Consider the following 15,943-nt stretch of genomic DNA (forward strand, 5'->3'; position numbering starts at 1 on the left):
AATCAGTGATAAAGTGCTTCCAGACACTTTGCTTCCCTTAGAACAATCCTGAAAGCTCAGCAGAACATCATGTCCCCATTTTACAGCCGGGAAAACTGAGATGTGAGGTCAGGGTCCCGCCACCAAGATCAAACACTGGCGCGCGGAAGAACTAGCTAATGAAAAGAACAGAGACTGAGTTTCCCATAATGACATATGCCTTTTGAGATGATGAAAGACGACCTGTGAGAGATGAGTACAATGTACCTCTATTCTTCTGAATGTTTGTGAGGCCAGTGAAACATCTGAGTGAAGAATTTTTGATTTCTCAGAGGGGAAACAATTTTTCCTGTTTACACGGCTGAGAGTTAGAAGAAACATCAACTGTCATCTTTTCCAAGCCTGCAACAGTAGGTACAGCTAAAGTCGTTTACTCAGCTGCTGGACGGAGTCTGCAGGGGGCACACGCAGGCCTGCCACCTTTAAAGCACTCACTGACACGCGTGTCACACCCCCTGTTGACAAATTACCCTCCTCCCCGTTACTGAGGTAACTGTGAGCAGGGAGACGGGGTGTCCATGGAAAACAGCAAGAGGGGACTGCAAGTCCAAAGCTTTGAAGTTAAGATGCAAGAAGACATAAATCCTGTCCTGGAAGGTCAGAGAAGACCCCTGTCCAGCAATAACACAGCCAGATCTGCACAGCACTGTGGGAAAAGCAGCCCGGGCCTGGAGGAAGCACCGGCCACAGGCACGTCAGAACAGCAGCCTCTAGAACGAAGATGCTGTGAGGATGTCAGGGTGGGAGGCGCCTTGAAGCAAGGGCATCCGTGCACAGGGCTACTGCCACCGATCACGTTCGCGACTGATAGAGCTTCGATGAGACACACAATTTTTAAGATGGAGAAACAGACCGTCCAAGACATGAGTGGGGCACTGCTGATAGAAAGAGTTAGAATGAGCTTTGAGTTTTAAAAAGTAGGGTTTATGATCAAGGACGTGGGGGGTCTATCACAAGAGAAAGTGGGGGATGGGACAGAGTCCATCATCCAAAAACAGGAGAGAGAACGCAGAGGAAGGGAGAAAAGCAAAGGGCATGGAATAAAGAGGCTGAACATGAATCAAAAGCTAGACTTGGGGTGGCGGTGGAAGAGTGTTGATAAGAAGAATTCAGCCCGGCTGGTGTGGCTCAGTGGTTGAGGGTCGACCCATGCACCAAGAGGTCGCCAGCTCCATTCCCGGTCAGGGCACATGCCCAGGGTGTGGGTCCGATCCCCAGTGGGGGGCATGCAGGAGGTGGCCAATCGATACTCTCTCATCGATGTTTCTATCTTTCTCTCCCTCTCCCTTCCGCTCTCTCTAAAAATTAAGAAAGAAAGAAATTGTTTTAAAACAAAGAAGGATTCATAATCCTGATGTGGAAGAAATGAAATGTGCCGGGTTAGTGGGGATTCGTGGACACGGAGTCCAAGTCTGTCTTGACTGCTCCTCAGTGAGGCGGGCCAGGAATTCCGCTTCCTTCGGCTCCCCAGCCGCATAGTACGGATAATGCGCATCCTCACTGCTTACGCGGCCTGTGGGGGATGCAAGCACGGTGTAAGAGCTGAATGCAGAAAGAAAAATCTCTGGCTCACTGGCCGCCAGACAGTCTCAAATTTAGATGATTAAATCCAGGATACTCAGGTACCACGGAAGGGAGGTGAGGTAGAGCATGGACTTAAAATAACTGGACTAAATGGAGAGAGAAGCACAAATATTTACTGGGCGCTTTCCAAGCCTGTGTGCGTGCCAAGGGCCTCTCCTTCATTCCCCGGGGAGCGGGGAGGCAGGTCCCATAGCTGACCACACGGAGCCCAGGGAAGGCAAGTGTATTCGGGTCACAGGTATTAAGTGAGCTGACCAGAACTTAAAGCCAGAGCCTGGACTCAGCTACCACACATCTAAAAAACAGTCAAGAAAAGTCCAGGGCACAGGTTGAAAATACTGAGCAAAGGCTCAGGGTAAGGTAAGGGATAAAAATCTACTGCACATAAGTGCCAGTAGCAGGTGGACACAGAAAACACATGAAGACGCTCAGGGCTGGCACAGGATCTGAAATCATGAGCGGGCACCCCTGTCAGGGTCTGGAGAGGAAGGGGTGAACGGTGCGCGAGGGGTCCGAGGTGGAGGTGAACCGCCCAGCCCCGCCTGTTCTCCTCCTCGGCAGAACACCCTCGGTGGGGACTGAGATGCCACCGACATGCAGTCCCACAGCCGGGGGGGGGGGGGGGGGGGGGACCTTCAGAACTGCAGGTTTCAGAAACAACGTGGCTGGCTCAGCCTCAGTGCTTCCAACAGCTCAGGTGTTTCAGAGACAGGATTTCTGGCAGGTCAATGAAACAGTTCCGGTCTGGTCCACATCCGTTTACGTTTCTTCAGTGATACATGGCCTCCTTAGCCTGCCGACCCGGGAAAGGGTGGCCGCCAATCAGACACACCTGGTTTCCCCGTGTGACAAACCGGGGTTCTCTTCTGAGCGCACGGCAGCACGGCTGAGGTCTGTTCCTTCCATCCGAAACCGAGCTGCCACCCGGCAAAGAACACCAGGGTCTGGCCAGTGGACCGCCCAGCTGGGTTATCTGGACCCTCCCACCGAGACGAAGGCAGTCAAGTGAGCGTACTATGCAAGAAAACCCCGAAACAAGAGAGGGGGCCCATTTTGAATGAATGTGTTGCCTATTTTGTTCTCAACCAACTCGTAGGCCCACGTTTCATGATGAATATACTTTCCCTCTTCAGGGATACAACAGTGTTATCTCAATTATCCCAACGCGAGGGCTTGAGTTTCCTCATACTGTGATCAGCCTGGCAAACGAAGTTCTAACAAGAGTAAGCCTAACAAGAGGTTGCTAGAAAAATTTTAAAATTCACTCTAGTGATAGAGTTGCCTGACCAGCAAGCCGCTCATAAGACTGTTAGACTTAGTGTTTGTGGTCAAGATCAACCCTGTGTGGTCCATCCCACAGCACAACCTCTGGGCACCTGCCCTTGTCAGTGACACGCCATCGGGCTGAGCAGCAGACGGCACTATGGGCAGACGCAGGGGGTCGTTTCTCCTTTGCCCTTGAAGAAGGTCAGGAGCCATCTCGGCTCCTGATTTTGACCTTTTCTGACCAGTGCTATCCACTAAAGTCACACTGCCCTGGATAAAGTACTACTGTGCTCACTACCAACCACTTTACCAGGACAATGTTCTTCATACAATGGAATGTATAAGTTTGAAGCAAGCAGATTTGTGGAATGGTTGATAAGGTGAGCCTGTGGTTTGTTTCTTTACGTCTTCATAAACATATTCCTTTGCCATTTATGGGTCTGGACTCAATGGTAAACTAAGATACCAAACAACATTCATACACTGAAGAACCAACTTTATAAGAAAAATTTAATTTTCAAATGGAATGAAAGTAAAAAAAAAAAAAAAATCAATTCCTTTAGAAAATTAGATAGTGAAGCAAAGACTTGGACTTTCTTCTCATATGCAGAGGATTGTATCTAAAATTTTACCACTAAAGCCCTGGCCAGTTTGGCTCAGCGGTTGGAGCATCGGCCTGTGGTCCGGAGAGACCCGGGTTCGGTTCCCGCTAAAGGCACGTACTTCGGTTGCACTTTGTCCCCGGCCCTGGTTGGTCGTGCGGGTGGCAGCCACTCGATGTGTTCCTTCACGTCGATGTTTCTCTCTCTCTCTCCCTTCCTCTCTCTCTCCCTGTACAAAAAATGGAAAAATATCCTCGGGTGAGGATAAAAAAAATAAATAAATAAATAAATAAAATTTTACCACTAAAGAGAGAGAAAAGAAATAGGGTTTGACAAGACAGCACTAAACTCAGGATAAACTGCTACACACACACACACACACACACACACACACACACACACAGATTTGAGTAACATGGATGAATGGACATTGCTATTATATAAGTAGCTAAGTTATCACTGATTTTATGCCACTTGATATTACCCAAATTTCACCTCAAGAACTAGCATAGCATTAAGAGAAGGTTCAAATATCAAAGGGATATTTAATCTTCAAAACCAACACAAGTCACCTCGCTGTCAGAATAGTAACATAGCCAGCCCTTACTATGTGGCTGTACTAAGTGGTACTAAGTGCTCTCATATATGTTAACTCCTCACAATCACCACAAGAGATAAACAGTATTAACCCCATCACAGTTGGGCAGATAAGGACACGGAGGAACAGAGAGGTTAAGTAGTTTGCTCACAGTCACACAGCCAGTAACTGCAGATTTGAAACCAGTCTAATTGGCTCAAGTGTTACCTGTGTTCTTAGCCACCAGAACAGCCGTTCTCCAGTTCAGACTGCTTTGGAACCCTCTGGCACACAGCCCGCTGGGCCCACCTCACAGATCCTGGGGGGCCTGAGGCTTTGCATTTCTAACAGGTTCCCAAATGATGCTGATGCTCCTGGTCTGAGGACCCTACTTGGAGAACTACTGACCGACGGCACACTCCCTATCCCTTAAATGGGGGTGGTATTACCTTCATCTGCTTACACTGACGTTTCAAAGCTATCTACTCTCAAGTTTTCTTGCCCCTCTCTTTAAACAGTGCAAAGCAAATGTGGGCTGCTCCACAGTAATTTTCTGATTGTTTTATGGATTGATTTGACCCTCTGGGAGTCATCAACCTAGACTAATCACTGGAGTCGCAGGTAAGACCAAGTTCAAGGTAGCAGTATTATGAGAAGTCGTCTGTGTGTCTAAGACAGGGAGAGAGCGGCAGGTAGAAGATAATCTTATATAAATTCATGGCTACCTAACCTGTTCTCTTTGTTCCCATAGACGAGGGTACACTCCAGCATGCCCTGGTGATCCCCGCCCCCAGATTAAACAAGGAGTCCTGTCACCATTTATACATGTTATGTGCAAACCTTACATGTCTTTTTAGTTCTCATTACCAATCCCACATTTCTGTATCCTTGTCCAATATGGGGAAATAAAGCAGCAACAATACTGTTCATTGTGATTTTTTTTTTTTTTAAAGATGTTTCACAAAATAAGTTTAACTACCCCCATGGCCTGCCTCCCACAGTGCTAGCCATCCTGGCAAGAAGTTGCTTACACCAAAGCAATTCATTTCTGAGAATGAATAATACAGAAGGCACAGTTTCCAGAAATAAAACCTATTTCCTCGTTTCTTTCATGTTCACCAAGTGGATAAGCAGTTCCCAAACAAGAGCTTCCTCTGCCCACCACACCCCGACGTCTCCTCGCCCCCAAACTTAGCATTCTTTTGAGTGTATGCAACTCTTCATGATGACGCTGACTCCTCTCCGGGACGTGGTTTTCTACTCGGTGCCTTTGCACAGAGCACACATAGTCTGAGGAACAAAGTTTGGCAGCTTCTTGAGCCTTCACTTTTTAAATTTCAGGCAGATCGTTCTAAGTACAAAGAATATGCATACACTTCACTAAAAGGATAAAACTAACTAGTTGCATAACCTGAGCTGTGGGTCAGTTGTATTATCCCCTTTTCAGGGGCAAAGGAACAAATACAGAAAAGTTCAATGCTTGCCTCAGGCCCACACCAAGTGCGCCAGAGATGATCAAGTTAGCAGTAAGATTTCAGGAGTCCCTGAGGGTCACACCTGTGAAAGCCAGATACAGAAAGAGAAATAGGTGTGGCTGTGCATGGCGATAAAAGGCTTTGGTTTTCTCCTACCAAACTACAATAGTGTTCTCCTATCCTGGCTTTCTCAAATTTGCCCTTCTCTTCAAAACAGAAAATAGTCTCAGATATCTCACTTTTATCTCAGTGATGATAAAAGTACACTCCCTTCACATCAGCAGGCAGCACTGAAAATCCAACAGAATTCACAGAGCAATCAGTCCACAAAAAATGCTTTTCCAGGGTAACTATCCTCTTAGATCCTGGAACTGGATCAACTACTGGTTCAGGTCTTGTTTTCAGAACTACACTATTTGGTTAATGACTCAAATATCAACATTTGTGAGAATTCATTATAAAGATTTCCAAGGGAAAAAATGATACTTCAGAGATGTATGCTTCTGGCTATGATGTATCAAACTAACACTCCTACTAAGAACAAGTTTAAAACAACAAACCTGTTTGAAGTTATCTTAGAGCAACCAACAGAGTCAATCCTTGATGAGTCAAGATCTCAGAAACAAGGGAAACGCATTAAGGTAAGCCCTGTATTTGCTGTTGCCTTTTCATCTCAAGGCATTTGTTCATTCCTTGCATGAGACATGGATACCAAACAGAAAGGAGCAGCAGCCTAGAGTTGGGAGCAATGTCACTGGCTAGGGATCACTGGAGTTTAAGGCAGCTGGGACTTGAAGGGCTAAGGTCCCAGAGGAAAGGGGCTGCATATAAGTGAGCTCATAAATGTGATCTCATAGAAGTTTGGGTTCACTTCCTCTAGGGCCTTGGCTCTTCAAGTACTGGCTGCCTTGAACTCCAGTATTTTGCCAGATATTAAGCCATGTATGCATGGAGTAAGAAGCTGAGAAAACAAGCAAAAAAAAAAAAAAAAAAAAAAATGCTTGGAGGATAAAAAGCAAAGCAGACTTTTTGGCAGTCTTATAATGTTGGGAGTTAAAAATTAGAGTTCAGAGCCCACCAGGCGAGATGGGTTCTGGTAAACATCCTTGACCTTCAGCTGAGACCCTTAAAAGAGCTAACTTCTAGGAGACAGAGAAAACCAGAAACAGATGAGCTTTAACACAGACTCGACTGGAACAAAAAGAACAAGGTAATCTGTTTGCATTTTGTCTGCTTTCTGGAAGAAAATAAAATCCAGTCTGGAAGAAGATAACTGTGTCCAGAACTGTTTTTCATAAATAATGTCAATAATTTAATTTTAAAAATTATCACATGTTCCAGGAAATAAAACAAATGAGAAAAAAATCAAGGGAATAAACAGATGATGGAAATAGATCCATAGGTGATACAGATAACAGTGATCAGACACGATTTTTTAATCAAGCTTTATATAGAGAGGATAATAAATCACAAGTTGGGCCTGTTCCAGGGATGTGAAACATCTGAATATCAATATGTAGTATACCACATTAACACTATAAGCAGAAAAATCATATCATCTCCAAAAATTCAGAAAAAAAATTTGATAAAATTTTACACCAATTTCTAATTGAAAAAAAAAAAACACAAAACTCTTAGCAAACTAGGACTAGAGAATAATATATTTAATCTAATAAAGAGTGTCTTCAAGAGCATTTATAGCAAACATCATCCTTAATGTTAAATTATTAAATCTTCCCTTCCCCCATATATTAGAAATCTAACAGGGATTTCCAATTTGAGATTAGAAAACTGACAGAAATCTGAGTGGAATTCAACATTATACTGGATGTCCAAGCTAGCACAATAAAACAAGGAAAAAAAGAAACAAAAACTATAAGACATACAAAGGAAGGAATAAAATGGATATTTATAGATGGCATGATTATATTTACAGAATTTCCAAACTATTGCACAAAAAACTGTTAGAATTTGCATGTGAATTTGCAAGGTTGTTGGATAAAAGAACAATATACAAATTCAATTGTATTTCTAACTGTGAGCAAAAAACAATTAGACACTGCAATTTTTAAAGTTAATAATGCCATTTATAATATCATAAAAAACTTAAATACCCAGAGTAATTCTAATAAAAATATTCAAGAAAAAAAACCCACAATATATTATTGAGAAAAACATTTAAAAACTAAATAAATACCTTATTCTTGGATTGGAACACTCAATATTGATAAGAGTCAATTCTTCCCAAATTAATTTCTAGATTTAATGCAATTCCAATCAGAAGCCCATCAATCTTCTTCTGTGGAAATTGAAATGCCTATTTTACAATGTATATAAAAATGCAAACAAAGGTCAATAAATAGCAAGAAAACCTCAAGGAATAAAATTGGAGAACTTACACACCAGACATCAAGCCTTCATTAAAAACTAAAAAACTAAGAGTACAGTGTTGGTGAAAGAAGAGAAAAATTAACCAATGAAACAGAATAAAGATCCCAGAAACAGACCCACACATATGTGATCACCTGATTTAGGACAAAGATGCCACTGAAGTAAACTGAAAATGAAAAGTATTCTCAACAAATGGTACTAGGTCAGTTAGGTTTTTCTATTCTTACACAGCTGGGATAGCTAATCAACTTCAAAAGCTCGCATATGATTTAAAATATCTGCTACTGTAGTTTAGTTCATTCTGCTGAGCTAAGCACTTCCATATCCCATTGCCTCCTGAGCCGCCCCACCATGAGACCTCATCTTCATTCCTCCTCCTGACTTGTTCTTGCAGTTCCTATCTCTGTGAGAAGTTCAGAGTAGCTATCAAACTAAAAGTTCTGGGAAAATGTGTATCTGCCCATTGACAGTTATTTTCTCTCCTGGGACAATTACAACCTATCTGAAAAATAGGTCAGAATGAGTGAATTTTGTTAAAAATTTAGTTTAGGCAATAACTACATCTACATTTTTCTGGGGACCCCAGTGGCATGACTTCTGGGCTGTCCTAAAGTCATCTTCCTCAGTTTTGAAAACCAACTCCTCAGCAGCACTGCCTGGTTTCCTTGATTCAGAGATACATTTCTTCACCTCTTAAGGATTCTGAAGTTGGGGTACAACATGCAGGGTGGGGCAAAAGTAGGTCTACAGTTGTTCGTATGGGAAATAATACAATAATTAATAAGTAATAATGTAAGAATAAACTCTGTGTTCCACCTACTCACAATTGTAAAATACTTTTGTCCCACCCTGTAGGAACCAAACTTAAAAATACATATACACCCTGGCCAGTTTGGCTCAGCAGTTAGTGCGTAGGCCTGCGGACTAGAGAGTCCCGGGTTCGGTTCTCGCTAAAGGCATGTACCTCGGTTGCAGTTCGTCCCCAGTCCTGGTTGGGGTCGTGTGGGTGGCAACTAGTCAATGTGTCTCTCTCACATCAATGTCTCTCTCTCTCTTTCTTCCTCCCTTTCTCCCTCCTGTTCTATCTGAAGATAAATAAAAAAAACCCCACATATACCAAAAAAAACCCAAAAAACTTTGCCTGTTTGCAAACAGAGTAAGTTGTGGTACTGCTTAAACTAGGAATAATGAATTGTAAATTTGGTAATTATTTCCTACTTTAAATGCACCATAGACAGATCATGGAAAAGAAAAGTTATCCTATTCACAGAAGATAGACTATCACTGCAACCAATGCAATCACCAAAACGTAGGGAACAGAGGATGGCATTTCAACAGAGTGGCCGACTCATGGACCAAACAGGACCCACCCTCAGACACTGAACATGTTCCTCTGTTAAAATTTCTGGCTGACTCTCAGGAGATGCTCTTTGACTTCTAAATACACAAAAGCAATAAAGCCATAAAAGTATGTCATTTAGCCAAATAAGAAATGTAGACGAATGTGATATTCTTTAAAGGCTTCAGAACTGCCTCATGAATAGAAAGGTGCTATCGAGGTAAATCATGAGCACACATTATGACAAGCAACATGCTACCGTGACGCTACTATACATGAATAGCAAAGATCAAAAGTTATTCAGAGCAGCCTGTACATTCCAGGTATGAAGTCAGCTTCGAGTGTATGAGATGCAGAAGACAATGGTGCAGTAAATGGACAAATGTATAATACTGTGAATAAGTACAAATACTTCTGTATAAATTTATTCTAGTCTTTCTTCCCCTTCATACCCCTCTAGAAAAGCTCTAATAGATCAATGCCTGATCATAGAGCAACAAAAGTTTGCAAAGGTTTTCTGTAGGAAGGCCTTGAAAGTCAATGTATCAGGGCCTGAATTCTAACAGACACCTCTTTACCCCCAGGAGAACTGTCTCACTTCCACCCAAACAGAAGCCCCGTGGATGTTCCCATCAAGACTAAAGAGATGGCGAGGTGGAGGTTGCCAGAAGAAGACTGCTACTTCTTTCTGGCACGTTCCCTGTATCTTGGGACTGTCCTCACATCATAGGGGTGACTTTCAGAAGCACAGCACACAACAGTTTAGGCATAGTTTGAACTTGGCAAAATTCAAAAGCACCACATTTCATTCTCTAATAGGTAATATGCCTGTCCTGCTTATCTGATGGGATCATGGTTAAACCCTAATGAGGGAACATATGAGAAGGTCTTTTCCAAACTCCAAGTACTATATAAATGCCAATTTTACCAGTGTCATCATAAAAACATAATGATTTATAATGCCAGATGTTAACACCAAACTCATCTCAAAGTATAAACACCACACCATAGCATAGAGCACATTTAAAAAATCCAGTGCAAAGGCATCCTGTGCTCTGGTTTAACTGTCACCCTGCTGGGTGGCTGATCCCAGTTCACTCCATGAGTTGCTCAGACCTTTTCAGGACTTAGATTCCATCTCAGGGCTTATTCTCAGGTTTTGAATAAAGTATCAAATGTTCTCTCTTCTTACTCAAAGCACCATCTATTCAAGCAGTCACTTTTTTTTTTTTAACTTACCTGGTCCAATGATTTCTTATCAGTCTGAGGAAGATGTGTCTGTAGAGACCACAGCAATGGCCGACCTCCCGAGAATCTTCCCTGACCCTCCCTGGGTCGGGCTTTCTAGCAGCCCTTAGATCAGGAGGCCCAGCACAGGACTTATTCTGCCTCAGCTGAGTATATGAGGGTATTGAAAAACCTTCCTTGTTTTTTTTCTTTTGCAAGGAGGCCAACTATTTTGCAACACAAACACTTGTTAAATTAAGTTAATCCATCAAATAGTACAAATTTCACTGGAACACAGATTAGACAAATAAGTTTCTTTACAAGCCTGGAGAATTGTTTTCAGCCAAGACACCCCAAGACAGTACAGATGGGGAGAGGAAACCTTCCCAGGAGTCCTGCAGTTAAATCTAGAGGCCCCTGGAATGACCGGAGGGGACAGCAGGAGGCCTGGGCTCCCGGCCCACCGATAAGAAAAGAAAATCTCCTCCGGGCCAACCGGGAACCTTCAAAAGCCTGAAATTCTCACAGTTCTCCCAGTAATTTTTCCTTTCCTATGCATAACAATTAAACACTTCCAAGGCCAAATATCTGTCCTGGAAGGCCGAGAAATTGCAACCTGAGTTGACAGTCATCAAAGGTTGGGACGGTTTGGGATTTGTTTCCCAGACTCACTGCAGGCCTTGAGGAAGTATGACACCACCATCTTGGGCACAAGGCAGCTGCTCATTTTTGGCTGAAGTTCAATATAAACCTTACAAATGGTCTGCTAGCTCTCTTTTTAAAAATAATAATTAAAAAATTTTATAGTCACAAAACCCACAATCTAGTGTTTTCACTATGAAGCTTTTCCTGCAGGATAGAGAAAACCCTGAATTCTGACAAAGTTCTGAGCCAAAAAGGTACCAACAGGTTATTTCCACCAAAAAACTATAATGGGACATAATGAGGCAGATTGAAAATCAATGGCTAACACAGTTCCAAAGACTCACTGAGCACCAACAATGAAAATCTAGCAACAAATACTTTACTTTTCAAAAGAGGACTTGAACAGTTCAGTTACTGAATATACTTTTATTTAGGACTGAAAATAAGACATCGATAAACTTCCCATTCATTCTGAAATGTTGGTCTGTTACAAAGATACCACAATGACTAGACTTCACTTATTATTTAACTATTTCAGCAAGAATCCATGTACAACCATCAGTGAGTATGTTCAACACCATGATGTGTCCCCAAAGCCTGGCAAGTGTCTTTCCTTCTTCTTTAGTTCCCTCCTTAGAGATTTGAATATGCATAAGGGCCAAATGTTGACAGTGTTCTCAAAACTAAAATGAAGCTTTTATAGGGCAAGTTAACATCTGTTGCTATTTTAGTGTGCGTATTTGTGATAGACCCACAAACAATTTATAATTTCAGGATAAACTAAAGTTATTCCTAACCTTTGGACATTCTTGGGAAGTCAATACACTTCCAAGATCAAGAGCAAGAATGTGGACTTGGTTTAAAAGCCAAAGCTGGCACATCTCTTATAGAGTCAGTAAGTGTGGGATCCCCTTCCTGTCTGTGTTCTCTTCCTTCCACTTTTGTCTTCACATCTACCACCTGACCGCCAGGCGGCCTATCACACGCCGGGCCCGCCTCATGCACACTGAGAAGTCCACAGCAATGCTAACCTACTGCGCTCGCCCCTCCCCAAACTACTAAACTGATCCCTCAGAAGTAAGCAAAATCCAAGGTCACTGGCTTGTTTTCTATGTGCTATAGGTTTGAACTAACTGCTGTAATATTTCAGCCTTCAGCCCTTCCTCCAAATACCACTCCATGGAAGCCTGTTTTTACTGCCAGGAAGCCCCACGAACCTACTTCATGGCGGTCCTTTTACAAAATGATCTGGCCTCATTTCAGGAAATAAGAATAATGCAGACAGAAAAAAAGTCTATCATTTCCTGGATCCAAGTGAGAAAGAATACATTTGACACACACATACACACACATTCATTTACTCAAAGACATATCACACATATAATATGTATGTATTATGTGCACAAATACATAGCCTTCTATTCACTGGAATTAGTATCATTGGTAAGCATCCTTAAATAATTTTCATGTGTAGATTTATTTTAGCCACCCTCACCCATCACTCAAATAGGGACTAAACGATAATGGGAAACATTTCATCCCCAATAAGTCATTTGTTCTCTGATCATAAAGGATGCTTAGTAAATACCATCTATTGGCTATTTACTATCTGGAACGTCTTCAACTTAACAGCAAAGAACCTCGGTGCTGCTCACACTGGCTTTTAGAACACACCCTCATCATGCGCATGTGCAATCCCTGAACTCCAGTCACCTTGCACAGACACACTCGGGAGTACAGGATGACAGGGTGAGAAACGGAGGCCAGCCCCACCCTTTGGGCTTCCTTGAGCCTTCATACCTGTGCTGATGCTCCTGTAAGACTTGATAAATGCTGATAAGAAAAGTTTGGTTTTTAAAACTCCCCACAACACAGTCCTTGTAGATTCGGAACTCTGCAGCCGTCACCGCCTCACCCTCAGGAATCTGGGATAAGTTGAACTTGAACTCTTTGTGGTGTCGCTGGCGAGGGGAGAACTCCTTGTCGTACTCCACTATAAGATTAAACGAGAGAGAGTGACAACTATTGTTACTTGACTAGGTGCCATAGGCTCACTTCAAAAGAAAGTCTCCCACTTTAATGCACAAATGGATTACAGGTTCCCATGGCTTATTACGGGTATGGGGTGGCGGAGAGAACGTGGGCTAGGCTGTCAGGCAGGCTGGGATCAAAATCCTTCATTTTACCCAAGGATTAAATAAAACTCTTAGATTTTATTTCATTGAACGACCCTAAATACTTATTTTAACTAAACTGCATGAAAGCAAGTTACGTAAACCAGTGGCTTCAGTTTTCCTCGTCTGCAAAAACGGGACCGGTGTGGCTTCACAGCGAAGCCGTGAGAATGGAGAGAACAACGAGAATGTCTGGTGATCCTGGCCCGCATCCCTCCCGGCCCTCCTTCCTGCTGCTTTGCCTCCCCCAGGTCGGCTCATCTCACACCGTCAGCAGTTGACCAGCCCCAGGGTAGCTCCGAGCCCGCCTCTGGTCGGGAGGTGCTGTGGGAGGGCAGTGAGCGGAGCATCTGCCTGGACCTGGAGCTCCAATTCCCTCAGATGGTGCAGCTGCTCAGGGGAGCTGTTTGTTCACGGGCTCAGGGTGAAGCGTCACAGGAGATGCTCCGACCACAGCGCACCGACCTCCCGGCGCCGGTGCACCTGCGGCCCATGGGCGCCGAGGGGCCCTCGCGTGCGCGCTGCTGTCTCTGCGTAATCTGCGCGGAAAACCAAGTGTGAGAACAGAGGTGCGGGAGCAAGTCACTAACGGGGCAACTTGCCATTTTCTATTGTTCTCCTTAACGTTGGGAAAAGGCTGAGTCTAAAAGCCAGTCGGGCTTTTTTTTTTTTTTTTTTTTAAATGAAATCTTTTCTCTGCTTGAAGAGAAGCCAAATTATGAAAAACGACAACTACTAATCCACATTATCAGTCAGCTTTCAGATGTCTATACAGTCTGTGTGAGAGAATGTCAGCCTCAGATGCTTAACTCATGATCCTTGTAAAGAAATGTTCTCTGCTTCCCACCATCGATCCTGGTCTCTCCCCAGAGTTCAGAAAGGCATCTGCTGCTGTTCCCATTAGTTTTTTTTTCTTTTCTTTTTTTAAGGGCAAGGAAGGGGAGAGGAAGAGAGAGGGGGGGAGAGGGAGACTGAGGAGGGGAGAGGGAGAGGGAGAGAGGAACATGGATTTGTTGTTCCTCTTATTTACGCACTCATTGGATGTGCCCTGACTGGGGATTGAACCCGCAACTTCAGTGTATAGGGATGATACTAGTGTATAGTATCTGAGCTACTTGGCCAGGGCTGAATATTTTTCTTAATGGCAACCGCAGTGAAATCTCATGAGTAAATTAATCCTTGACCGCAAAGTTTTCCCAGAGCTTGTGTGTAGAAAAAGAAACAATTATTTGCCACCTCCAACTGCCCACTCTCTCCCACATGTGCCGTTCTCCATCACCACCAAAGAAAAACTCTGGCGTTTACTAGCTTCTTTAAAAAATAAAAATAAAAAAGTCAATAACTCTTTACAAAGAACCTAAGATCTCAATGTCATTTGCAGAAGCTAAGGAAAGTTGAGTCATGTATAAGTATGAGGTTTTAAATAAAAAATTTCCAAATTGCCATGTGACTATGCAACAAACCTTTTAGATCCAAGTCTCCCACACCACTTCTTAATTTTGGGGGTTAAAAAAGGACAAGCTTTGGCTTATGTAAGAGCTTGAATATAAGTAAAAAAGGTCTAACCAGAAAGTAAACCATAGTTTAGTCCCAATAAGAGAGCACGTTTTCTCATTAGTAGCTCAGAATGAAAAGCAATATTGTTGGAGAGTTCACCTGAGGCCACCCACACATTATGGTGTATCACTTTCCCTTAAAACTGATCCGCTTCTTAAGTTTGATATGTTATCATCGGTGGTTAAAAGAGGAATCAAATCTGATTTCCCAAAGAGACTCTAAAAAATAGCCACACAGCTTTTCTAAGGGCCTTTTGCGTGCTTAAATTTTAATGTCACTAAATGAAAATATATTTTTAAGATTCACTTGAGAGAGAATGCTTAAGAATTCCTAAAAAAAGTCTTTCAATTGTCTTAATATAAACAATTACAAAGAAAAATATAGAGGTGAAGCAAGATATAAGATAGTAATAAGATATTTCAGTTAAGGAGTAGAGAAAAGGACAGAAATGTCAATAAATGAGAAAAGTGGTAGCTAGTCTTTGGAGTGGTGCACCACCTCTAATAAGCCACACCTCCCTGTATTCCTACTCTTGGGTGGTCTCCCTGCTCTGGGGTGGCTCTGGGCTGGCCCTGTGACCTTCTTTGGACCAACAAAATGCAGCAATAGTGGTGCAGAGTGGCTTTCTAGGCTAGCACATATGTTTTAAACTTCCTTCCAGGTATGTTTCTTGGAATGCTTGAGTGGGAAGAGATGGCTGCCACGTAGGAAGTCCAGCTGCTCTGGAACCTCCATGCCGTGAGGAAGCCCAAGCTAACCATGCAGAGGCTGTGTGGTGCGTGGAGAGACGGAGGGAGGGAGGGAAGAGCCCAGCTGGTCCACAACCGCCTCAGCTGAGGCACCAGGCATGTTATGTAGACGCCATCCAGACATTCAGTGCAGTGGAACCTTTGGATGGCGCATGCCTCAGCCACCATCTGACCACAGTTGCATGAAAGACCTCAAGAGAATCTGCCCAGCTGAACTTAGTCATGTCACAAGACTGTGATAATACTACATTATTGTTTTAAGCCACTTTGGTTTGGGTGACTTGTTATACAGTAACAGGCAACTAACACAAGAAGAGA

The 15,943-nt window shown here is 43.1% G+C and overlaps 1 protein-coding gene across 1 annotated transcript in view; it reads right to left on the reverse strand.

The window, feature by feature from the left end:
• Positions 1 to 15,943, reverse strand: part of BMP6 (bone morphogenetic protein 6) — a 154,668-nt gene that overhangs the window by 16,518 nt on the left and 122,207 nt on the right. Inside the window, exon 2 of the mRNA XM_036256629.1 lies at positions 12,946 to 13,138. Coding sequence (XP_036112522.1) covers positions 12,946 to 13,138 — 193 coding nt within the window. The remainder of the gene's footprint in view (positions 1 to 12,945; positions 13,139 to 15,943) is intronic.

The sequence above is a fragment of the Molossus molossus genome, unplaced genomic scaffold (assembly GCF_014108415.1).
Source record: "Molossus molossus isolate mMolMol1 unplaced genomic scaffold, mMolMol1.p scaffold_m16_p_12, whole genome shotgun sequence".
Classification (NCBI taxonomy): domain Eukaryota; kingdom Metazoa; phylum Chordata; class Mammalia; order Chiroptera; family Molossidae; genus Molossus; species Molossus molossus.